Source organism: Sceloporus undulatus, chromosome 6 (assembly GCF_019175285.1).
Source record: "Sceloporus undulatus isolate JIND9_A2432 ecotype Alabama chromosome 6, SceUnd_v1.1, whole genome shotgun sequence".
Lineage (NCBI taxonomy): Eukaryota > Metazoa > Chordata > Lepidosauria > Squamata > Phrynosomatidae > Sceloporus > Sceloporus undulatus.
Window position 1 is genome coordinate 111,377,969 of NC_056527.1, and position 26,139 is coordinate 111,404,107.

Here is a 26,139-nt window from a genome sequence, read left to right on the forward strand (position 1 = left end):
CCTCTTCCATGTCTCTCTCTTTCCTTTTTGCTGAGAGATCCTGGCTGGTGGCAGGTAGGCAATGATGGGCTCATTGTGGTGGGCAATGAGCGACCAGCCCACTAGGTATTCACCGCCACCAAGCTGTCCCCTGTTGTGGTCTACACCACCTGCACCTCTCTAGAGATGCCCCTGCATCCATGTCATTTTACGATCCTACTTTCATTCTCTGGTATCAATGAGCTGGACAATGTCTTCTCTTCTATCCCCCAGATCACAAAGCTTGCTTACACTAGCACCTACACTCTAGAGTTTGTCATGTTTGTCAACAAAGGTCTGGCCACTATGACATGTCACCATCTTTCTCATCTCCTATGAGATCCTGCTCTACATAGTGAGGACAGACTCTGTTCAAGGCAAGAATAAAAGCTCTTTGACATGTATCATTCACATTATCATTACTTTCATCATGTTTGGTCCAACCATCTACACCTATTGCCATCCCTCCCTGGACTATCTCACTGAAAAGGTGGTGAACGTTTCCCTTTGATGGACCCTGTGATCTACATATGGGAGCACAAGGAGATCAAAATTACCATGTGGAGATTGTTGAAGAAATACATTTTTTGTGTGAAAACAAACAAATAAAACTAGAATACAATGACCAATGTCTTGCTTTGTGTCTTTAGTTTGTTTTGCCATTCCATCTCCTTGGACCATGTCTGTAACAACATAACAGTATTTGTATAATAACTCTGTATTAATATTTAGGGCATGGAAATAACAAGCTACAAGTAAACTAAATCTATAACTACTTTATTTTAGAGGGATGGGGTAACAAGGGCATGGCAAGGTTACATTTCAAAAGTCAGGTAACAAGCAAGGGTGAAATTACTTTGTGAGTGCATTGAGTCACAGATTCTAGGGGCATTTTGGATGCAATTTTCCCCCACAGTTTTCCACCCATTCTCTTATCGGTCCTAAAAAAAAGGGGGAAAAAATCCTCAAAATGCTATGGAAAAGCAATGGAAAAGTAACAAACAGAAGCATCTTTGTCAGCAGAAAAATTGCCATCAGCCCAGGACCCAGATGAAATCCTATGATTTCTCAGGTCCAAAACACACTGCAGAAATACTCCAGTTTAAGACAGTTTTAACTGCCCTGCCTCAGTGCTAGGAATCCTGGGAACTGGACTCTGGATGGCCAAGTGTTGGGGATGCTTTGATTGTGAGTTCCTGCATGGCAGGTGGTTGGACTGGGTGGCCCTTGTGGTCTCTTCCAACTCTATGATTCTATGATTCTATGATTGTTTGATTCTATGAAGCCAGTGGCACTTCAAAAGCTTGCATGGTGTATTTTGGGCATTTTGGTTGACCAATAAAGATATCCCTGTTTTGTGTATTTTGGATTTTATTATCTACAAAATATTAAATTAATAAAAAAATTAAATAATTTTCCATCTGGACCCCAGATCTGTCTCTCTATCTGCCTTCTCACTTTCTTCAACACTCAATACTACTTTTTTCTAATGATGTCCCTTGAGAAAGACAGCATGACAGTGTCTCCTTCTTAGCTCTCTGGAGCACTTTCTTCCTATGGGTGCTTCCAAAGGGGCGAGAAGGTATATCTCAAAGTAGGAAAGGAAAAAAGAAAGAGAGAAAAGATATCCCTTGTCCTTCAGGCACTGTCATGTAGCTTTAAAAAGGTTGGACCGGAACTTGGGAAATCCAGGCTCGAGTCCCTATGGAGCCATGAAACTCACCATCAAATACAAACTTAATGAGCAGTTCATTTTGGCCCCAACTTCATTCCTTCATGATTTCCCGTTCCTCCATTCATCCTCAGAAGAAGTTGCTCAAGAAATCTCCAAAGAACTTGTGCTAGAATTTGGAGGTAGGTGAGAATTTCAAAACAGTTGAGGATAATCTGCCCCTTAAAAAAAAACAAAACAAAAAAAAAAACAGGACAATTTTTCATATGCAAAAAAAAAAGCTCTTTCATTCTCCATTTTTCTCTCCCTTTCTTGGGAAAAGACCCCCCTGCTCTTATAAAAACTTATTGCAGACTTTTCAAAGTAGCTCTCCAGCCAGCCCTGCCACTGGGCAGAAGGAAGAAACATCCTCACTTACCACACTAATTCTTGCTAGATTTAGAGATCTCTGCAATTTTTGCTAAGGAAGAGAACTTGCAAAGTCAACAGTTTATAACTACCATTGGAGACCTGTTCGGGAGATAAGATTCAAGACCTAGGATTGCTCCAGGGGTGTCACTAAGGGATGCAGGGGATGCAGTCCACATTGGGTGACACCTCTGGATAGATCCCTTAAAGCTGAAATGAAAACCCAGAAGAGATTCCTCATCCCACCAACAAGGAAGCCGTGAGCTTCCAGAGCCAGACTGAAGCTTAGCTTTCTTTCTTCTGAGGTTATCCATCTGCATGATTTGTAAAAAAAATTGCAAAATAAGGCATGATGTTTGCATTTGTTTTGCTATGGACTACTGGAAAATTCTTAAGCAGCAACCTTACAAGTGAAGCATGAGGGATCCAGCTAAGCCCACTTATTCTATTGCATCCAGATTTACAAAAAAGATTGCTCTGCTCTGAATATCTTTAACAGTTAATAATTGTTTTTATTCATATAGAGGAAAACAGCACAGAGGGACCTTTGAAATAAAACCCCTTAGAAATAACTAGATACAAATTCTTGCAATTGGTAGCCTGCAACCCACTCCTTTCCCTTTACATATGTTATGCCTGTAACTTAACAAGGGATAACCTCACTCCTCTTGCAGTCTAGCTGTACTTTTTAGTTACTTTTATATATTTGGGATGCACTTTTTGAACTCTCACTTTCTCTGTGCAAAGCAAATTATTTTTTAATATATTTTTATTGAGTTTCACTTATTAAAATACATTATATTGTGTCTGATACATTGCATAATTAATTGTACTATTAATTTACTTCCTCTACTCTCTATCGAGATACAGAATAAGAGAATGTATTTCTAAACAAATTGTTAGGTGTTCATTCCTCTTCTGCTCCTGCCAATGTGGGGAGGGAACAGAAGGTGCAAAGCAGGGACGTAGCCAAGGGGGGGGGGTGGTGGGGGCCCGGCCCCCCCCCCCTTCCAATAGAAAAATGAATGGTGTGTGCTGCTGCGCCGCTGCACCCAAGCCCCATTATAATAGTGGCACTTAGTCTGGACCCCCCTTCCTAAAATCCTGGCTACGTCCCTGTGCAAAGGAATGTTTTAAATGAACGAATGGTCCCACACATACAGTTACTAATTCCAGTAATTAGTAACTTGCAATTAGTTCTTTTCCACACAACAAAGATATAATTAAGTTACATCACAACTGTAACTTCAGGATGGATAATGTTACTCCTTTTCCAGTCTAACTGCACTCTTCAGTTGCTTTTAGATATATGAGGCACATTTCCCTGATTTCTTTATTTCTGTATGCAATATGGAATAGATATAGCCTTAATAGACTATTTCAGCATAAAATGATGGAATTAGGGAATCAAACAGTACCTCAGAGACTATTTTATTTTAGCATGAAGTTTTGTGGATATTAATCTACTTTTTCAAATATAGCGATGGAGTTGGAAATGCACATATATTATTATTATTATTATTATTATTATTATTATTAATTGTTTTCCCCCAAAATTGGGACTCAAGGCAGCTTACAGTTTTTTTTAAAAAAAACACAGTACAGCTAAAATCCTACCCAAAAAGTGAAAAAATCAAAATGGGATTAAACTATTGACATTATTAACATTATTTAAAACTACTGTACTATTAGACAGATGAAACACAATTAAAATATAAAGACAATAAACAGTCCCAGCTCATTCTTGAGAAACGTGAAGGAACCACAAAGGCTATCTAATCCAACCCCATTCTGCCAAACCAGAATATATGGCTCAAGCACTTCTGAGAAATGGTCCCCAAACTTCTACTTAATCATAGATTCATAGAAATAGGTACTTGGAAGATACTCCAAGGGCCATCCAGTCCAACCTATTTCTGCCATGCAGGAACTCACAATCAAAGCACCCCTGACAGATGGCCATCCCGCCTTTGTTTAAAAACCTCCAAAGAAGGAGACCCAACCAAGAATAAAGGCGGGTGAAGGATGGATATATTCTTTCTTGACTTTATCTGATATTACAGTGGAAGTATACTTCTTACTGTCTCCTTTCTCTCTCTCTCTCTCTCTTCTTTCCTTACAAACAGGTAGGAAGTCAATGGAATGGGAAAACAGGACTAATTTGACCGAATTTGTCCTTCTGGGTCTTTCTCAGTCATGGGAAATCCAACTTCTTTTATTCATCTGCTTTCTCTTCCTCTATGTGGCAGCTCTCTTCAACAATATTGTCATCCTCCTGGCAATCATTCGGGATCCACGGCTTTTAAATTCACCCATGTTTTTCTTCCTGGGTCATTTGGCTTTCCTTGACCTCTGTATGGCCAATGTTACCATTCCTAGAGCTATTGTTGACTTTCTGATCCAACGCCAGGCCATCTCCTTCCAAGACTGCATGGCACAGCTCTTCTTCCTCCATTTCTTTGGAGGCAGTGAAATGCTTCTGCTGATGCTCATGGCCTATGACCGGTATGTAGCTATCTGCCATCCTCTCCACTATGCCTCACGCATGAGCAGGCGCCACTGTATAGGGTTTATCCTTGTTGCATGGACTGGTGGCCTCCTCCATACCAGTGTGCAACTGGGCTTCACCGTTAATGCGCCCTTCTGTGGGCCCAACCATGTGGACAATTTCTTTTGTGATGTCCCTTTACTCATCAAGTTGGCCTGCACTGACAATTACAACTTGGAGGTCATGATGGTGACAAACAGTGGGGTCATGTCACTAGTGGGCTTTGTTTCCTTGGTTCTCTCCTATGGACTCATTCTCTCCACCATCTGCTCTCGGAGCACTTCTGAGGGGACCTCCAAAGCCATCTCCACATGTACTTCTCATCTCATTGTGGTCACCATGTTTTTTGGACCCTGTATATTTATTTACCTTCGCCCTTATACCCGTTACGTTTTTGATAAAGTGCTCTCTGTCTTCTATATAGCTGTCACCCCTTCTGTGAACCCTACTGTGTATGCTCTGAAGAACAAGGAGATGAAGGCTGCCATTGGAAGATTGTTTGAAAGACACTCGGGAGTGGTCTCCATTCAGATGGCCACTGTTCATTCAGGAAGGCTAGCCTGCTGGAAACACAAGAAAATCCACCTTCCTTTCAAGCCCAGCCTTATTTCAGGGCCATAAGATATATATAACAGAGATGGGAATTTGAAGAGATGAGGGATGGATGGGAAACCAAAAACCAAGGTAATAGTTTGATAGAAGGAATGGTGTGAAAAGTTTAGAACAGCAATGACTTCTTCCACTTTTGTCCAACTTTCTAGAACACTCTCTTGGCTTCTTAACCTCCTACAGAAAGACTAGGTTGATCCTTTCCTGCTTTCCTTTCACTAACAGACTTTGATAATGGTATCCTCCAGCTATTTTAGCCACTAAGGGTTAACCTCCAGGTAACCAAAGCATTAATGATTAGATTTACGGAACTGCATGATGTAGGATCTTCGGAGGATCACAAGAAACAAAATTCAAGCAGTGGTTTTATCATTGCTATCTTCCTGGAGTGCCATATTCCTGCCAGAATATCAGGATGCAAAGATATAAACAAAATAAATAAATATTGGCATAAATAGGTCCATTAACAGGCTTTTATGATCAGAAAATAGGTCGATCCGATCAACAACGTCTCGTCTATGATGCCATCCAACTTTTGTTTGTTACTTATCACCAGGAATGAATGAGAATGTCATTGCAGTTCACTCCAAGAACTTTAAAAATGCCTTCGCATTCAGCATGGAAGAAATAAGAACAATGCTGTGTATCCAGATCCAGGTGCCCTTTCACACTACACAATTATAGCACTTCAATACCACTTGTGTTGCCATGTTTCCATTCTATGGAATTCAAGAATTGGTAGTTTCTTCAGCCAAAGAATTAAACTGAATTTGTTACTAAACTAATATTTCTACCACTTTATTTGCTTGTTCTTTCTGAGACATGCCTCCCCTGCAACATGATTGTGGCAGGCATGTATAACAACTTATTCCTGTCTATCCCGGGAAGGACAGCTATACCTATGGAGTTTGGCTGGTACAGGTTATTCCAGTTTATTTCCAACGAACACACCAAAGTTTGTAATTTTTTTTCATATTCTTTGAGGAAATTCAAATGGGAGAATAATGCAAAAATCATACATGTCCTGATCTCTACTGACTACAAAGGAATGGTCACTGTTTGTACTTTTTGCACTTCAATTCCCTGTCTCCACTAAATATGGGGATGGAAAGAATATTAAAAAATATTTGGGAAATGGTTGGAAAACATGCTTTTGAGTGTTGAGAAACCCTGCTGTGAAGAATCTTGGATTGATTAAAATCTTTGCAGGTTGGAACTTATTCTGCACAAAATTCATATGTGGTTGTTTTATGCAGAAAACAGCATAATATTACTTCCTGAACATAAAATGTTTTCTGCACAGAAGAAAACTATGTAATTGGTTATTTGGTCTGTGTAAAATTCATCACAGCTGATTTGATTAGAAAACAGTATACGCCATGCAGAAAACAACATGGGAAAAGACCTTCCCTGCAGTTTTGGAATATCTTTACTTAAGAAGTCTGATTGTGGCTCAATACTGCAGCAGTCTAGTGACAAGTAAAAAGGCTGGCTATTTGCTGGGCACAATCAACCTTGTCCAAATTTGCACATTTAAGTGCTTTTAGATTGTTTTAAATTATTTTAACTGCTACCTAGTCTATCCTATTTTAAATGTTAAATTATTTAATGTGTGTTCAGCCTCTGAATTATTCTCACTGTTCTAAATTGTTTTAAACTGTTCAAATTAATTTTATTATGCGCTACCCTGAGATACTCAGAAATGCCAGCAAATAAATAAATGAACAAATCTCTCCCCACTGATCACACATATATCCTGCAGTTATGTGTATAATGCTATAGCAATGGAGACATCAAGCCATAATTCTGAAGAACTGGACTGTAGTCTGTGAAAGTGTGTGTCTAATAAAATCTCTTGGTCTTTAAGGTGTTGCAAGACTCTTTGTTTCTGCCTGAAGCTATAGCAGACTACAGCAGCTTCCCCATGGAAAGAAAGGGAAAAAAACTCTTCCATGTTGTTATTATTGTGTGTCTTCAAATCATTTCCAACTTAGAGCAATCCTAAGGAAAAGCTATCACAGGGTTTTCTTGACAATTTTTTTTCCAAAAAAGGTTTGCCATTGACTTTCTCTGAGGCTGAAAGACTATAACTTGTTCATGGTCACTCAGAGGCTCTACAGACCACCCCTAAGGAGTGGCCTGTGGCTGCCCCTTTTCATGCCAGATTGGGGCTGTGGCAACACACACCGCAGCCCTGATCCAGCCTTTCCAGGGCACAAAAAGCGGCTCCTTTTTGTGCCCTGGAAAGCGTGCCATAACCATGTTGCTGTTTGGATGCAGCGCTGCAGAAGCGCCATGATGCCATGCACCATGTGGAGTGGCACATGGCATCATGGCACCCTGGGGGCGGAGTCAAGGCATGCATCATCTGGATGCGATGCCCTGACTCCACTCCCAGGCTGCCTTAATGGCTGGTCTGAAGAGGGCCTCAGTAGGTTTCTATGGGCAAGCAGGGATTCAAACACCAGTCCCTCACAGTCCTAGTTCAACACTCAAACCGCATGTAGTAAGCAACCATGAAGGAATGCTCACTAGAGTTTGCAACAAAAGCAGCATAGGAAGCTGCCTTACACTGAGTTAGGTTGTCAATACTGGCCACCCTTCAGTAGGAGATTTTGACCAGATTCTCTCCAGGTCCTGCCTGGAGATGCCTGATGTTCCCTGTTCCTCTTCCATCTACGTATTTACTAAGCCTGATCTTGCTGAACTTCTCAAAATGAGGGTGTTTAGAGTAGGAGAGCCCAGCTCCTCCTATTTAGTGTTGGAAGCTAAAATGTCTAGTCCCTGTCTGTCTTCCTGTCCCTCTTTCTCTAACCCTCAACACTACATGTCTTAATGAAGTCCCTTGAGAATGGCAGGAGTGAAGTGTCTCCCTCTGGGCCTCTTCTTGGTATGGATGCTTCCAAAGGGCGTGCCCTACAGGTTGGAAGCTATAGCTCAAAGCAAGTAGGGGAAAGAGAAAAGGTGCATTTTTTATCAGGCAGTGTGGGGTAGAGGTTGCAAGGTTGGACAGGGTCTTGAGAGACTCGGGTTCAAGTCCCTACAGAACCACAAAACCCACTTTCAACTACAAGCTTGCCCCAACTTAGTTTCTTCTTGATTTGCTCTTCCTCTACTCATCCTTCCCTCTGAAAACTGATGATAAATCATCTCCACACAACTCAGAGGCAGAAGATGTAGCTGGCCCCATCCTTTCTCTTCTGATGCAGATTCTCAGACGGTATTGCTCCAAAACTCTTCAAGGCACTTGTGGTGGAATGGGCAAGGTGGTAAGAATTTGAAAACAGCTGAGGGGGCTTTCTTCTCTACACACAAACTGGGCACAAGGTGAGACTATTCACTTTTCACTTGCAAAAACAACTGTTATATTCTTTTTTATAAGATGCCTCTCTTTTTTGGGGATGCTGTTTTTGTTATATGTTTTAAGGTGGGGAAGGATTGGGGAAAGGGGGGCGGATTGTCCGTTTTTTAAGTGTTAATTCATTTTTGTGATTTTGATTATTGTGTGTGCCATGTATGTGTAAGTCTGGGTGTTTAATTTTTCTATTAATAAAATTTATTTTAAAAAATAAAATAAAAAGATGCCTCTGGTAAGTAGGAAGACACCTTGCAGACTCATCAAATGGGCTTTCAGACCAGCCTTACATTTTAGGAGAAAGTAGTGAATTTTGCTACCTCCAAGCTTTGGCTGTAATAATAAGAGGACAAATTGTTAGCTATTAAATCTACTGCTATTCCATTTTAACAGTCTAGAAAGAAAGAGATATGTCTCTGAGATATCCCCCCCCCAAAAAAACCACCCAATCCTCAGTCCATTTTATCCCTCTGATAACATTGTGTAAGTATTGCTAGGTTGTGTTGTTGTTGTTGCCTTCAGGTCAAAGTCTGACTTATGGTGACACTATCCTAGGGTTTTCTTGGCAGGATTTATGAGGGGAGGTTTGCCATTGCCTTTCTCTTTTGTTAAGAAAGTGTGACTTGCACAAGATCATTCAGCATGTTTCTATGGCTGAGTTGGGAATTCAAAACCTGGTCTAGTCCAGCCCTCAGAACAATCACCCAAGCTGTTTCTTGCTAGGTTTCAGCTGCCTGACAATTGTTGCTGGGGCAGAAGAACGTAACAAAACAGATTAGAAACACCATTCAGGGCCTCTTTGGAAGCTGGGTTCAACATCTTGAATAGCTACCTTAAAGCTGAAACTAAAAACCAGAGGAGATTCACCACCTCATGAGCTTCCAGGACCAGACTGTGAGAATCAAGTTTAGGTTTCTTTCTTCTTAGTGCTTTGCAAAGGGATCCAAAGGAAGGCATGATACTCACATCTGCTCTGATGTTATTTATCCAACAGATTATCACAATACAGCAGTGTAACAAATCTCATAAGAGATGTATCATAAGCTTTCATAGACTTAGGGGCTGTGCAGCTGCTCCTTTTGCAGCCAGATCAGGACCACAGGAAAAGGACCTGTAAAGGGCACAATGGCTGTGGTGCCACGGCCTTCAGTGCTGCGTTGTTTGGACGCAGCGCCGGAGGAGCATGTGACGCACTTGCCATGCAGTACAGTGCGTGACGTAACAGCGCCATGGGGACAGAGTCGGGGTGTGAGCCATATGGACACTATGCTCCAACTCCACTCCCATGCCAGCCTTTAAGGTTGGCCTGCACAGGGCCTAAGTCTAGAAAAGCTTATGCTACTTTTTTCATACAGGATGGGCCCAAACAGACAGGCCAAAATAAAGCTGCTTTGGGTCACTTTGGAGATATGTTGTTTAAATGACACCCACATCTTAAGAAGCCAGAAGCTGTCCTTAGGGTTGCAGCGTGGCTTTGGCGCAGCTTATGGCCTCTTAGGCCTGTTGATTCCTCCTCTACTCTTGTGAATGAGGAGCTGGAACAACAAAAGGGCCAAAGGAGTGTTTCAAATGAATGAATGCATGAAAGAATGTGTGGGAAGAATAGCAGTATTCAACTGGCAAAAGAAGAAATCAGAGGCTCAAATCCTATTATTAATGTTGAATAGATTAGATCTGTTGAATCAACCTGAATTTGCTTAATAAACACTTCTGTAAATTCAGTGATTGTAATCTAGTTGGGAATAACAGTATAAAGTAAGCTAAACAGCCATGTGATACCTTAATGTCTAACAAGTTTATTATACCAAACAAAGGGTTTTAAAAAGTACTGTGTTGATAAATAACAAAAACTCCTGTGTTATTTTAAAAGTGGAATTTATTGCAGTGTGAGCTCCTATGTGTTGTATCTTACTAGTGGAATGGATCATTTAGGTTCCACTAAGATATGGGTGTTACTTCCAATCAATATGAAATATGGTTTTACTTTTTATTGATTTCATTTGGTGGAAGCATCTCATTACTGTCTCCTTTCTCTTTTCTCTGTTCTGTCAGGTAAAAAGTGAATGGCGTGGGAAAACAAGACTAAGCTCACTGACTTTGTCCTACTGGGCTTCTCCCAGACCTGGGAAGTTCAGCTCCTCTTATTTTTCATCTTCCTCTTCCTCTACATGGCTACTGTCTTCAGCAACATCCTCATCCTCCTGGCAATCTTTTGCGAGTCCAGGCTTTTTAATTCACCAATGTTTTTCCTGCTGGGCCATTTGGCTTTCCTTGATATCTGTATGGCCTCTGTCGCCACCCCCAGGGCACTTGTTGACTTCCTGACCCAGTGCCAAGTCATCTCCTTCCAAGGATGCATGGCACAGTTCTTTTTCCTTCATTTCTTTGGAGGCAGCGAAATGCTTCTGCTGGTGCTTATGGCCTATGACCGGTATGTAGCCATCTGCCATCCGCTTCACTATGGCTCACGCATGAGCAGGCGTCATTGCATAGTGTTTGTCCTCATTGCCTGGTCTGGTGGGCTGCTCCATACCAGTGTTCAACTGGGCTTCGTTATTAACATACCCTTCTGTGGGGCCAATCATGTGGACAACTTCTTCTGTGACATCCCCTTTCTCATCAGGTTGACCTGCATTGATATGTACCCCCTGGAAGTCATGATGATGACCAACAGTGGCATCATTTCACTGGTGGGCTTTGTTGCTTTGCTTTCTTCCTATGGAATCATTCTCTCCACAATCTGCTCTCGGAGCACTTCTGAAGGAACCGCCAAAGCCATCTCCACGTGTACTTCTCACCTCATTGTGGTCACCATGTATTTTGGGCCTTGTATATTTATTTACCTGCAGCCAAATACTCGTTTCATTACTGATAAAGTGCTCTCTGTCTTCTACACGGCAGTCACCCCCTTCATGAACCCTGCTATATATGCTCTGAGGAACAAGGAGATGAAAGCTGCCATGCGGAGGGTGCTGTTGACAAAACATTCTGGAATGGTTTCTGCTCAGATTGCCACCATTCAGCTAGGAGAGCTGGCATGTCGGAAACATTAGAAGAAGAGTCTTCCATTCAGGCCCAGCCTTAATTGAGTGTCATTGTTACAAGGTAATATATAATGCGAGGAGTGAGGCTGGAGTTTATAGAGCTGAGGGACAGATTAGAAAGAAACAGCTAAAACTATACAGGTAGTATTTCATGTTAGTTAGAATTTCATGTGGTATGCAAGAGTATGCAATGTCTGTCTTTTTAAAAAATAAAAATAAATAAAAATAAAATAAAACTTTTATTTATATCCCGCTTTTCTGTGACAAGACAATCAAAGCGGCTACAACATGTTAAAATCCACATTTACAAATTTATGTCTCAAATTCCCCCCCCCCTTAAAACAGGATTAAACAAATTATAATTTGTTTTTGATTGCCCTCGCTTCTCCATATCTTCAGTCTCTCTCTCTCTACAGGCTCCTTCCCTTCGGACTTCAAACATGCTCTCATTTCCCCAATTCTGAAAAAACCTTCTCTCGACCCCTCCTATTTGTCTAGCTATCGTCCGATTTCTCTTCTTTTTGGAACTGGTTGTTTATTCTCGCTGTCTTGAGTTTCTTGAAGCCAACTCCATCCTCGATCCCTTTCAGTCTGGTTTCCGCCCAAGGCATTCTACTGAGACAGCTCTCACTAAGATTTCGAATGACCTTTTACAGGCCAAGGCTAATGGCCTTTACTCTGTTCTCATCCTTCTTGATCTGTCTGCAGCCTTTGACACCGTTGATCACTCTCTTCTAGTTAATATACTTTCTGACCTTGGGTTCTCAGACTCTGTTCTCAACTGGTTTAGATCTTACTTGTCTGGCAGATCTTTTGCAGTAGTTGCAGGGGGTCAGACTTCTTCTCCTGTTCCCTTATCTGTTGGAGTTCCCCAGGGCTCTGTTCTGGGTCCCCTTCTGTTTTCTCTCTACACACTGTCCTTAGGAAAACTCATTAGCTCTTTTGGTTTTTCCTACCATCTGTATGCCGATGACACCCAGTTATATCTTTCCACCCCTGACCTTTCTCCAAGGCTTGAACAGCAAGTTTCGTCTTGCCTCACAGCTGTCTCGCAGTGGATGCGCCATCGGCGTTTGAAGCTCAACATGTCCAAGACAGACTTTCTTGTCTTTCCTCCTAAGTCTACCCTTCAACTCTCCTTTTCTGTCTCGGTGGACAACATTTCAATTCAACCAGTCCAGCAAGCCCGCAGTCTTGGTTTTATCTTTGACTCTTCTCTGTCGTGTATCCCTCAGATCCAGACCACAGCCAAGGCTTGTAGATTCTTTTTGTACAATATTGCCAAAATCCAACCATATCTTTCCGCCTCTACTGCCAAGATCCTGGTCCATGCCCTAGTGATCTCACGACTTGATTACTGTAATGTCCTCCTGGCTGGGCTTCCTCTTTCTCACCTCCGTCCTTTAATCTCTGTCCAGCATTCAGCTGCACGCATTATCACTTCCGCCCACCGTTCTGACCACATCTCTCCTGTGTTGGCATCCCTTCACTGGCTCCCCCTCCCTTTCCGCATTCAGTATAAGCTCCTGCTGTCGACATTTAAAGCCCTCCATGGACTGGCCCCTCCTTACTTATCAGAACTTCTTTCTCCTCACCTTCCCACTCAGGCCCTCCGTTCTGGTAGTCAAGGTCTGCTGTCTCAGCCCAGGATCTCCTCTGCCCCATCCCAGATTCGCCCCTTTTCACTTGCTTCCCCTCACTCCTGGAACCTTCTTCCTCCACAAGCAAGAGCCATCACTTCTTTAACCAGCTTCAAAACGGAGTTGAAAACCATCCTGTTCAGAGAAGCCTTCCCAGGTATTGCATAATTGTCGCTTACTATTTGATGTTCTTTTGGTGCCTGTTTATCAAACCATTTCCTGTATTGCTATGTACTGTATATGCATTATCCTACTTGAGATTATGTATTTTCCCTGGAAAATGATTAACCATCCATTATGAAGCCAAGCCCTCCCTCCAGTCCATCTGCCTTGGTCCAGGCCTCGGAGGTAAAGAGGAACTGCTGGACCTCTTACCCTTTCCCTCCACCACTCCCTTCTCCTTCTATGTCTTGTCTTTTTAGATTGTAAGCCTGAGGGCAGGGAACCGTCTAACTAAAAAGATTGCACGTACAGTGCTGTGTAAATTTACAGCGCTTCATAAATAAAGGTTAATAATAATAATAACAATTAAAACATCTATTAAAAACACAATAAAATACAGTGAGGACAGAGCGGTGGGCTAATACATGATGTGGGGGGTAGTCATTCTGTGGCCGGGCACTTTATTCAGGACAGGCCTGCCGGAAGAGATCTGTCTTGACAGCTTTTTAAAAGCTGTCTAAGCTGGCAATTTGATGGATCTCGTCCGGCAGACTGTTTCATAGTTTGGGAGCAATTGCAGAGAAGGCCCTCTGGGAGGTAGCAGTTAGTCTGGGTTTTAAAGGCTGCAATAGATTCCTCCCAGAGGACCTGAGGGTGCGGGGCGGATTATATTGAAGCAGGTGATCCCTCAAATAGGTTGGACCCAAGCCATGTAGGGCTTTAAAGGTTATAACCAACACCTTGTACTGTGCCCGGAAACTAATAGGCAGCCAGTGAAGAGATTTTAAGATGGGTGTTATTCGGTCACTCCTAGTTTTTCCGGCGATCAGCCTGGCTGCCATATTTTAAATAATAAAATAAATAAAAATTTTATTTATATACCGCACCTTCCATAGATCAGGGCGGTTTACATAAAATTACAGTACGCGTACAATAGTTAAAAACAACACCATACAATATACAAAAATAAAATAAAACCAGCAAAAGTCCCAGTAGCCCATCCTCATGGCCACGGAAGAGGAGGGAGGCCCACAGGATTTTTTATGCGGGGAATGCTAGCTGGAAGAAAAAGGTTTTCAACTCCATTTTAAATTGGGCCAGGGAGGTAGTCGAGCGGAGCTTGGCGGGCAGCGTGTTCCAAAGGGCCGGGGCGGCGATGGAAAATGTCCGCCTTGTGACGGAGGTAAGCCTAGCCCCAGGCACCTTCAGTAATAGCTGCCCGGATGTTCTGAGGGTGCGGGACGGAATATACGGGGAGAGGTGGTCCTTCAGGTATCCTGGACCCAAGCCATTTAGGGCTTTATAGGTAATCACCAACGCCTTATATTGGGCCCGGAAGCGAATAGGCAGCCAGTGAAGATCTTTCAGCACCGGTGTTATATGGCTGCTCCTGGAAACACCAGTGACCAGCCTGGCTGCCATGTTTTGCACCATCTGTAGCTTCCGGGTTTGATATAAGGGTTGCCCCATGTAGAGTACATTGCAGAAGTCCAATCTCGAGGTTACCAGAGCATGTACAACAGTTTCTAGGTCCCTCTGGGCCAGGTATGGGCGCAGCTGGCGAATAAGCCGAAGCTGATAACAGGTGCTCTTGACCGTCGCATTCACCTGAGCAGTCAGGTGAAGCGACGAATCAAGAAGCACCCCCAGACTGCGCATGGAGTCCTTCACAGGGAGCGTGACCCCGTTCAGGACAGGTGGAACCACCGCCATTCCTGGACCAGGGGAACCTATCACTAGTACCTCCGTTTTCTCTGGATTCAGCTTGAGTCGGTTTTCCCTCATCCAGCCCATTACTGACTCTAGACAGGCCACGAGAGGAGAGATACCATCCTCAGTCATTGCATCAGTCGGAGACATAGAGAAAATGATTTGGGTGTCATCAGCGTACTGATAACCCCGCGCCCCATGTCTCCGGATGATCTCTCCCAGCGGTTTCATGTAAATGTTAAATAGCATGGGAGGCAGAATGGCTCCTTGAGGGACCCCAGTTTTAAGGGCCCTCTTATCGGAGCACACGTCTCCCAGCTGCACCATCTGGGACCTCCCAGAGAGGTAGGACCGGAACCACTGGAGCGCAGTGCCCCCGATTCCCACCTCTGCCAGGCGCCCCAGAAGGATACCATGGTCTATGGTATCGAAAGCCGCTGAGATGTCCAAGAGCACCAACAGGGACACGCTTCCCCTGTCAATGCCCAGACGGAGATCATCGACCAAGGCGACCATGGCCGTCTCAACCCCGTAACCCGCCCGGAAGCCAGTTTGAAATGGGTCCAGATAATCCGTTTCATCCAAGACCGCCTGAAGTTGGATTGCAACCGCCCTCTCAATCACCTTTCCCAAAAATGGCAGCAGCGAAACTGGCCGATAATTATTATGTACCAGGGGGTCGAGGGAGGGCTTTTTTAGAATAGGTTTTACAATGGCCAATTTAAGTTCTGATGGAAATTGGCCCTCCCTCAAAGATGTATTAATAATCCGGCGTAACAACAAAGTTACCGCCGGTCCCCCCTGGGCCGCTAGCCACGAGGGACAGGGATCGAGAGAGCAGGTTGTCTTCCGAACACTTCCGAGGATCTTGTCCACTTCATCGGTACTTACCAACTCAAACTGAACCAGTTTAATAAAGTCCACGGAGGCTCTGGACACCTCTACTCTAGGTTCTGCTTGAATGTCGGCATCAAGACCTTCGCTTATCCGAGAGGTTTTATCCGCAAAAAAGTCGTTAAAACGGTCACAGCAGGCCTTAGAAGGTTCAAGGATCTGGTTCAGGGTGGGAGGGAGCTGAGTTAGCTCCCTGACCACCCTGAACAACTCTGCCGGACGCGACTCAGCGGACGCAATACGAGCACCATAGAACGAATTCTTTGCTGCTCGTATTGCCTCTCCGTAGTCCTCTAACTTTGCACTAGTTGAAGTTTCCAGACTAGGCACAAGGGTAGCCCCATGTAGAGCGCGTTACAGAAATCAAGTTGCGAAGTTACCAGTGAATGTACAACAGTTTCTAGGTCCTTTACTATAATGACAAAAGGAACTGTGTGAATTAAATGTTTAGAATAAGTATGACCTCTTTCCACTTTTATCCAAGAGTTCTTGGCTCTTTCACTTCCCATGAAAAGATTCCTCTGACCACTGCCTGCTACCTATGGTCATTACTTCTGGGTCATTTGGCTTTCCTTGACCTCTGTATGGCCACCGCTGCTATTGCCAGAGCTATTGTTGACTTTCTGATCCAACGCCAGGCCATCTCCTTCCAAGGTTGTATGGCACAGCTCTTCTTCCTCCATTTCTTTGGAGGCTAAGACCTTTACATTCAGCTAGGGTGTTGTCATCCAGTCTGGATTGTCATTGATAGTCTTTCTTTCAACTCATTTTGCTTGTGTGCCATAGAATCATATCATAGAATCATAGAGTTGGAAGAAACCCCAAGGGCCATCCAGTTCAACACCCTGCCATGCAAGACCTCACAATCAAAGCATCCCTGACAGATGGCCATCCAGCCTCTCTTTAAAAACCTTCAAAGAAGGAGACTCCGCCACACTTTGAGGGAGTATGTCAAACAGCTCTTTCTGTCAGGAAGTTTCTCCTAATGTTTAGGTGGAATCTCTTTTCCTGTAGCTTGCATCCATTGTTCTGTGTCCTATTCCATGAAGCAGCAGAAAACAAGCTTGCTACATCCTCAACATGACACCCATTCAAATACTTAAACAGCCTGGAGTATTAGCTATTCCTCCTAATTTGGTGTCATCTACAAATTTGATAAGCATGCCCTCTATTCCTTCATCGTCTAACCTGCTTTCTTGTTGATTAAGTCCAGACTACCTGTAAGATCCTTATAGCAGTTTGAGGCTGCTGCCACACTGAAGAATGAATGCAGTTTGACACTGCTTTAACTGTCATGTTTCCATCCCCAGGAATGGTAATTTTTTGTAGCCACAGAGCTCCTTGATAAAGAAGGCTAAATAGCCCACAAAACTACAAATCCCAGAATTCTATAGGGTTGAACCATGGCAATTAAAGTGGTGTCAAACTGCATTAATTCTGCAGTTTGTGTAGATACAGCCTGAAGGACCGAATGTCTCCATGTCAGCCTGCCTGAATTTGGTATTCTTACTAGAGGGTTTTTCCTCCCCTTTCATGGGACCCTCGAGTGAGAACATGTGAAGAAAGCCTTTTTGGTGACTGCCCCCTTGAGATGTCCCTTATCTGATTGGTTTGTTGTTGTGTGCCTTCAAGTAATTTATGACTTATGGTGAACCTATCAGAGGGTTTTCTTTGGCAAGGTTTGTTCAGAGGAGGGTTGCCACTGACTTCTCAGGCTGAGAGAGTGTGACTTACCCAAGGTCCAGTGGATTCCCATGACCAAGCAGGGATATGAACCCCTGGTCTCCAGTGTCATAGTTCAACACTCAAACAGCTACATCGTGCTGGCTATAGATAGGTTTTCTTTATTGTAACTGATGTCCTCTATTTGAGATTTGGAATGCTTTTCCTTTTATATAGACTGAACAAGATGCCAAAATGAAATAAATATCCTGTATTTTGGGTTACAAGCCCTTCATAAAGACAAAAACGTTATGTACCATGTAATTTATGAAAGTGGTCAATGTGTTAATTTTAAAGAGAAATACACAGCTGGCTTAACTGAAAAGTAAAAGCTTTAACTTGGTATTTTGGTAAAACAGAAATTTGTTCCTAGCTACTTCCTGACTGTCAACACTGAGTGTCAAGAATGTTGTTGACTATTCCTTATTTCTGTTTTGAAAACCTGGCAATACTGCTGGTGCCCATTTTATGTCCTTCCATAACACTATGGGATTCTCTCCAATGGGAGGCTATGTCATGCCCAGCCTGGAAGATGGCTTGGAGGACTCAGAGGATGAGCTAGAGCCTCTGGGATCCGAATCTATAACAGGAGCCAACCCCAGGGCTTGAACCTGTAATGGAGGAGCCGAGGCTGCCCTAGTTCTCTGTGAAGCAGAGTCTATGGCCCCCTCCAGAGGTTCAGCAGTCAAGTTTGCCTGGTGCCGAGCTGTGGACATGGAGGAGGATCTGGGCAGTGTGCCTACCTTCATAGCGTCGAGCAGAAAGAGAGGGCCTTCGAAGATCTCGGAGGCTTTATCAGAAGCGTCTTCGTAATCAGGCCACAGCTGAAGGCCAGCTCCTTGCCTTCTTAAGCACCTGGGCATGTGTGGTTCTTTGCGCAGTGGATATCTGACTCTTTTAGGGGAAGACTCTGTCTCTGGCTCCTGGCTTCTTGTCTTGACTACCCGGAAACCTGTGACCTTGGACTGCTTCATCGATCTGCCTATCTTTACCCTGAACCTCGGACCGTCTGACAATTCTTTTGTTAATCCCTTTGGTAAAGCACTGCAACTCTCTAGGACTGTGTAGCTTACACGTGACTTTGCTGTGCTGGGAGGGGTTGTTTGTTTGAAGACTAGCTGTCTTATCAGCCCTTTGGCTGCTTCCCGGACAAAATATCCACTGGCCTTGTAATTAGCTGATAGAGCAGCATCATGGCAAGCGAACAAGCTCTGGCCGAGATGTTTGCAGATGAATTTGCAGCTTTCTGCTCAGGTGCAGCTTGACTGAGACTGTAGCTGCTCTTCAGAATAAGGAACCCTTCGGCCCTGAACGCCGACGAAAATGTTTTGCTTCCCTTCCTGTTAAATTCCAGGGAGACGCTACGATGCTGGACAGTTTTCTTGCTAATTGCAAGTAACATTTTAAGCGCCGGAGGGAAGATTTTCCTGATGATTCCCAAAGGTGGCTTTTATAAATAGTTTTGCTTTCTGGGCTGCCAGCAAATGGGCTACTCCTTACCTGAACCAGGGACAGCCCCCTCCTCAATAGTCTGCAGACTTTATTGCAGAAATGCAAGCCACCTGGGGGAATCCTGTAAGGCTGAGTCTGCAGAACATCAGATCCAGGCTCTTTCGCCAAGGGACAGGAACTGTAGCTGAGAACTCCACCAACTTCCGCGTGCTTGCTCAGGACTTGACATGGAATGATAGTGCTTTGCAGGCTCAGTTTCGGGCAGGGCTCTTGAAGCCGTGCTGGATGATTGGCACGCTCTGAGCCTTCCTGATTCTCTGAGCTTGTTGATTGCACAAGCTACCCCCGATTGGCTGGCCGCCTCTCTGCTCGTAGACAAGCTCGTCAGAATGCCCCTCCGCCTCGCCGCGGCCTGCTCGACCAGCTCCTGCAGCATTACCTGTGGCTGTTCCCTCTCAGCCAACTGAGGAACCTATGCAGCTGGGAGAGTACGACCACGGCTCAACGACAGAGAAGGAGCGCAGGAGGAGGAGGTCTTTGCCTATACTGCGGCCTCCATGGACATTTTGCTCGGGAATGCCCTGCTAAGGACGCCGACCCCCACAGGGAAACGGACCTCCCAGGTGTAGAGAGGGTTCACCACCTGGGATTGTCCCTCGAACCCACTTCATCCACACAGCTTCCAGAAAGGACCCTTTGCTAGTGGCCGCCAATGAGGCTCCCCTCCATGGAGCTCCTTCCTGTGGGAGCCATGATCGATCCGAGGCTTCCAGCTGTTTATTGGATCTGAACTTTGCTCAACGTCATCACATCCCACTGGAGGCTCTGGCTGAGCCCAGGCCGGTGGAGACTATTGATGGACGGCTCCTCCGGTCGGTCCGTGACGCACCAGACCCCCGTGCGCCACCTCGAGATCCAGGGCCATGTGGAGCAGATCCGGTTCTTGCTGCGGCAGTCCCGCACTTCCCTTTGGTTTTGGCATGTCGTGGCTCTCGCAGCATGACCCACATATCTCCTGGTCTCGGAGGAACTTCTTTTGGTGCTCGGATATTGTCAGGAGCACTGTTGGCCAGACCGGATCCCGGCTGCAGTGGCTCGGAGGCCCAGGAGTGTTCGGTGGTGTTGCCAGAGAAATACCGGGACTTTGCCGATGTTTTTGAAAGAAGGAGGCAGACGGCCGTCCTCCACACCGCCCTTATGACTGTGCCATCGACCTGGTGCCGGGGGCCCCTATTCCAGCGGGGCGACTCTACTCCCTCTCGAGCCTGAGCTGGCAGCTCTGAGGGACTTTCTGGAGAAGAATCTTCAGAGAGGGTTCATCCGCCCCCAAGTCCCTGCTGGGGCCCCTGTACTGTCGTGCGCAAGAAGTACGGGGATTGCGCCTCTGCAACGATTACCCCGGGCCCTCAACAAGATCACCATCCGGAACCGGTACCCCCCCTGCCTTTGATCCCAGAGCTGCTGGAGCGGTTGCGCCACGCCAAGGTGTTTACCAGAGTTGGGACCTCCGGGGGCGTACAATTTGGTGCGGATCCGGGCAGGAGACGAGTGGAAGAAAGCCTTTAAGACCCGTTAGGGGCATTACGAGTCACCGTGAGTGCCCTTTGGACTATGTAATGCTCCGGCTGTTTTTCAACATTTTGTGATGATGTCTTCCGGGACTATTTGGACCATTTGTTTATAATTTACTTGGATGACTTTTGATTTACTCTCCGAGCCAGTGCCAATGATGCCCACGTCCGTGCTGTTCTCCAGAGCTCCGGGAGCACAGGCTTTATGCGAAGTTGGAGAAGTGCGCCTTCGACCTCCGCGAGGTGGACTTCCTGGGCTACTACCGTGTCTCTGCTCAAGTGTGGCCATGGACACATCTAAGGTGGAGTCGGTGCTTCTTGGCAACCTCCTCGCAACAGAAGGATGTTCAAGGTTCCTAGGGTTTGCGAACTTCTATCGGAAGTTCATCAAGGACTACCCACCCTAGTGAGCCCTACTCCGCGACTGTGCGAGGGAAGACCCGGTTCGAGTGGACAGCTGCTGCACAGAAGTCTTCGAGGTCCTGAAGGTGAAGTTACGTCAGCCCCGATTCTGCAACAACCCTGACCCCGCGCACACCTTTTGTCCTGGAAGCAGATGCCTCTGAGGTTGCCATGGGGCTGTATTGCTTCGGCCAACGGGGCCCAAGCGCACCTGTTGCCCTGCGCCTTTTACCTCCCGACAGCTCACCACCCCAGAGTTAATTACAATTACACCATCTGGGAGAAGGAGCTGTTGGCAATCAAGGCGCCTTTGAGACCTGGCGGCATTTGCTGGAGGGAGCGGCTCACCCATCCGGGTGCACACGGATCACCGGAACTTGGAGCACCTACAGACAGTGAGGAAGCTCTCTCAAGGCAGCAGCGATAGTCATGTTTTTTGCCCGCTTCAACTTCCAGCTTCAATATGTGCCTCGAGCCAAGAACCGACAGGCCAGCTCTCTCCCGGAAGCCAGAGTATGACATCAGACCCAGAGGGGAGATTCTGTCCACCATTCTGCGCCCCAGAGAACTTCGCCGCTGCCTGAGAGGCTACACACTGCTGGACCAGATCCGGAAACTTCAGGGCCAGGACCCATTTGTGGCACAGCATTCGGCGGAGGGGGACACCTCTCCCTTCGTGATGCGGGATGGCTGGCTTTACCACCGGGATCGCCTTTATGCAGCAGGTCCTTGTAGAGAGACGGTCTGCAGCTTTGTCATGACTCGAAATCTGCTGGGCATTTTGGCTTTTGTAAAACCCTGCACCTCCTCACCGGGAGTTTGGTGGCCTCGAGTCCGGGCAGAGGTGGCTCAGTACGTGGCCACTTGCCCAGTGTGTCACGGGCTAAAGACCATAGGGGACGACCTGCAGGCTTTTTGCTGCCGTTGCCAACACCAGCAGGCCTTGGAAACTAGTATCTATGGACTTTATCACGGACTGCCACCCTCGGCTGGTTGCACTACCATTTGGTGGTGGTGGACCTTTTTTCCAAGATGGCACACTTCGTACATGTTTGGCCTCCCACGGTGAAGGAGACGGCCCGATGTTCATCCAGATTCTTCCGGCTTCATGGCCTTCCCGAGGGTGTGATTTCAGACCGCGGTACCCAGTTCACCGCCCCTTCGGACCAGCTTCCCCCGCCTCCTGGACATCGCGCCTCACCTGTCCTCGGCACATCACCCTGAGTCAATGGTCAGACGGAGAGGACCAATGGGACCCTGGAGCAGTATCTCCGCTGCTATGCCACTACCGGCAGGACAACTGGGTCGACTTGCTCCCGCGGCCGAGTTCGCCTACAACAACTCGGTCCATGCCTCAACCCAGCAGACCCCCTTCTTTGCCACTGGGGGCTTCCCATCGAGATTCCTGCTGTGGCTCTGTCTAAACGTTCCCAGCGGCAGATCAGTGGCTCCAGGAACTCCGAGCAGCACAGTCCCTGTTGAAAGAACAGCTTGAGGTACCAAGGAGGCGTAAACGGGGAGCGGATCGGCGACGTCAAGAAGGTCCACCGTTGCAGGTGGGGGATTCAGCCTGGCTGTCCACAAGACACCTTCCTCTGCAGCGGTCGTGTCGCAAGTTGGATGCCCATTCATGGGCCATAAAATTGGGCCCAGATAATCCTGTGGCTTTTCGGCTCCAGCTTCCCCGGACATGGCGGATCCACCAGTCTTCCACCCTCCTTGCTGCTCCTGCCTCAGGGGTTCGGCCGGATGCGGGTTCAACTCCTCCGCCTGATCCAGTCCTGGTGGATGGGGAAGAGGAATTCGAGGTGGCTGAGATATTTTGGACTCGCGACGTCGAGGTCGCCTCCAGTATCTTATTGACTGGGTTGGCTATGCCAGAGGAGCGCTCCTGGGAGGATGCCTTAGAGTTCATGCCCCTGTCTGGTTCAGGCCTTTCATTGTCGCTCCCTGACCGGCCTCGTCCTCCCAGGTAGAGATTGATGAGAGGGGGAGTAATGTCATGCCCAGCCTGGAAGATGGCTTGAGGACCAGAGGATGAGCTAGAGCCTCTGGGATCCGATCATAACGGAGGAGCCAGAGCCCCAGGGGCTTGAACCTGTAATGGAGGACCAGAGGCTGGCCCTAGTTCTGCTGGAGCAGAGTCTATGGCCCCTCCAGAGGTTCAGCAGTCAAGTTTGCCTGGTGCCGAGGCTGTGGAATGGAGGAGATCTGGGCAGTGTGCCTACCTTCATGAGCGTCGAGCAGAAAGAGAGGGCCTTCGAAGATCTCGGAGGCTTTATCAGAAGCGTCTTCGTAATCAGGCACAGCTGAAGGCCAGCTCCTTGCCTTCTTAAGCACCTGGAGCATGTGTGGTTCTTTGCCAGTGATAATCTGACCTTTTAGGGGAAAGACTCTGTCCTGCTCCTTGGCTTCTTGTTCTGACTACCCGGAAACCTTGACCTTGGCTGCTCATCTCTGCCTATCTGTTACCCTGAACCTCGGCCCGTCTGACAATTCTTTTGGTAATCCCTTTTGGTAAAGCTACTGCAACTCCTAGGACTGTGTAGTTACACTGACTTTGCTGTGCTGGGAGGGGGTTGTTTGTTTTTGAGAACTAGCTGCCTTATCAGCCCTTTGGCTGCTTTCCCGGACAGGCTACCCTGCACTTTCTTGGTTCTCCTTCAACTGACAGACAAAATGCAGATTTTGGCATTGACCATTTGCTATGGAAGTCTTTCAATTGAGAGTTTGTGCTGTATTCTTACTTTATATACTCGGCTATAAATTGACCTTATGTATAAGTCTGATGGCTAGGGATGAGTGAGATTCTCAGTTCAAATATGAACTGCAGTGGAATTATCCAAAGTCTTGAACCGATTTGGGGTTAGTTCAGGACCTTGGCTTGCTCTTTTAAAGTTCAGGTTGAACCTCAGAGTGGATTCACCATCCTAGTGGTATGGAAGCCAACAGCTGCTCCTTTGTCTTTTGTCTCACGTTTCAGTCCATATGGCTTTTAGTTGCATACTGAAGTATGTGGAAAGAGGACTTTGAGTGACAGATCAATGGATAGATCAAAATAGTCTGTGGGTTAATAACGGCTGGAATTCACAGAAACAGTTACAAGTGCAGTTAGTTCATTGTGCTCCCACCAGAGATGACTCGAGCAAGTGAGCCTAGCCACACTGCACTGGGGAAAGCATATCTTGTTGCTGTCATAATTCATTCTTCTATCTTCCTTCCCTAACTCACCCCAAGAGTATGCTACCATTGCTTGCAAACTTTTTAACAAGCTCTCCTGAGTGCTGAATCGGAATTGCTTCCAGAGTACCACTGAACAGGTACCCACATCAATACTCTTTATGTGTCCAGAGGCTATTTGTGGTGAAAGAGCTCAGCCACAAACCAGCTGTAGATCCCTCCTCACCAAGACACTGAATGGTGAGTCATTTCTTATTCTTACAGTATTATCTTCTTATTGCCTTACCTCTTGCTTTATTTCAGATTCTCCTACCTAAGCATTTGAAATCTCTCAAATATAGTTCCAGGGATGTCTGGTTTCAGCCCAGGCTGCTGAGAAACAATGGCACATCTGCATTTCCAAGATGATGTTCTCCTGGACTTTACTTTTGGATAACTACTAAAAGGCCATCACAACCCATGAATGTGTCCACACTGCATAATGAAAGCAGTTTGACACCACTTTAACTGTCACGGCTGGAGCTGTAGTTTGGTGAGGTATTTAGCCTGGTTTGCCAGAGAGCTCTGGTGTCTTGCCAAACTACAAATCCCAAGGTTCTGTAGGATAGAGTCATGGCAGTTAAAGTGGTGACACACTGCTTTAATTCTGCAATGTGGATACACTCATTACATATTGATCAAGAATTATCTTACTATTTCTCAGAGGTACATGTGGATTAGGAAATTCACCATGTGTCATAATAATATATAATAGATGTTATTGTCTTTGTGGATCACAGACTCTTCAAAAGCATTATGTGAACAGAAGTATGGAAGCTGACCATTTCATTGCCTTTTTCAGATTCCCACTCCCATTCTTGTCTCATACTAGTTCCATATTGTGCTCCTTTTTTCTTCTTCCCATGTGTAAATGTTGCCCTTTTTTGGCTCAAACACCATTTTGGATGCATGGTCAACTAATCTCATGCATCTTTCCTCACTGACAAATGTATCCTTGTATCCATTTTTCAAAAAACACAGACAGTTTCATTTCATTTTATTTTACTTCTATGTATGTTTCATATGTACACATGTTTTAGCACACATGGCAAACTTGGAAAGAACACAGATTTTTGTGTGTGTGCCAAACAGTATTCTATCCCATTGTAAATCTTTGAAAACACAAAATCTCAATGCAGGATGTTTTCCTAGAAAAGTACAAATCCAGAAAATTTTATTTCCATCCCTGTATATGAATAAGGCTTCACAACTGCTTGGATGTCTCAGGCTTATATATTATTTCCTCCACAAGGGTCTGGTAGTGGAGGTACAATGCTTCACAATGGGATATATATATATATATATATATATATAGAGAGAGAGAGAGAGAGAGAGAGAGAGACAACATATAAACTGAAGTAAACAAGCTATGCAATTCTTTTGTTTCACAAAACCACACATCTCTCTAGCATGTTATATCTTTGTGTCAATTTTGGGTTTCTTTGTAGGGTTTTCTTTTTGCAGCATTTGCTGCTATGTCCTAATTCAGCTTTTACAATATTTAAAGACTTTTTATTTCATTTGGGTGCTCTAGTTGGTCCTGGCCAAGTTGTCTTCAGTCGTCCCCAGGAATATCCAGCTGAGTAAGAGTATACACCTGTAATCCAGAAGTGGACAAAATGCAGCTCTGGTTCTCTGAGACTCTTTTTGTGGCGTACCCAAAATTGGCCTGTGGACCTGCTGAAGTTGCCTATTCCTGCCTTCTATCACAGA

At 45.5% G+C, this 26,139-nt stretch overlaps 2 protein-coding genes across 2 annotated transcripts; both read left to right on the forward strand.

Annotated features, from left to right (window-relative positions):
* The first annotated feature begins 4,235 nt into the window (after positions 1-4,235).
* LOC121933839 (olfactory receptor 4K3-like) lies at positions 4,236-5,267 on the forward strand. Its single transcript, XM_042473831.1, has one exon. It carries the CDS (start codon positions 4,236-4,238, stop codon positions 5,265-5,267), a length of 1,032 nt encoding a protein of 343 aa, XP_042329765.1.
* A 5,406-nt stretch (positions 5,268-10,673) lies between these two features.
* On the forward strand, positions 10,674-11,663 carry LOC121933840 (olfactory receptor 4K1-like). The gene has a single exon (XM_042473832.1). It carries the CDS (start codon positions 10,674-10,676, stop codon positions 11,661-11,663), a length of 990 nt encoding a protein of 329 aa, XP_042329766.1.
* The last annotated feature ends 14,476 nt before the right edge of the window (positions 11,664-26,139 follow it).

What these genes read in the sequence shown, in the direction of transcription:
- LOC121933839 (XM_042473831.1), top strand. Translation starts at nt 4,236, where the DNA reads ATGGAATGGGAAAACAGGACTAATTTGACCGAATTTGTCCTTCTGGGT.
- LOC121933840 (XM_042473832.1), top strand. Translation starts at nt 10,674, where the DNA reads ATGGCGTGGGAAAACAAGACTAAGCTCACTGACTTTGTCCTACTGGGC.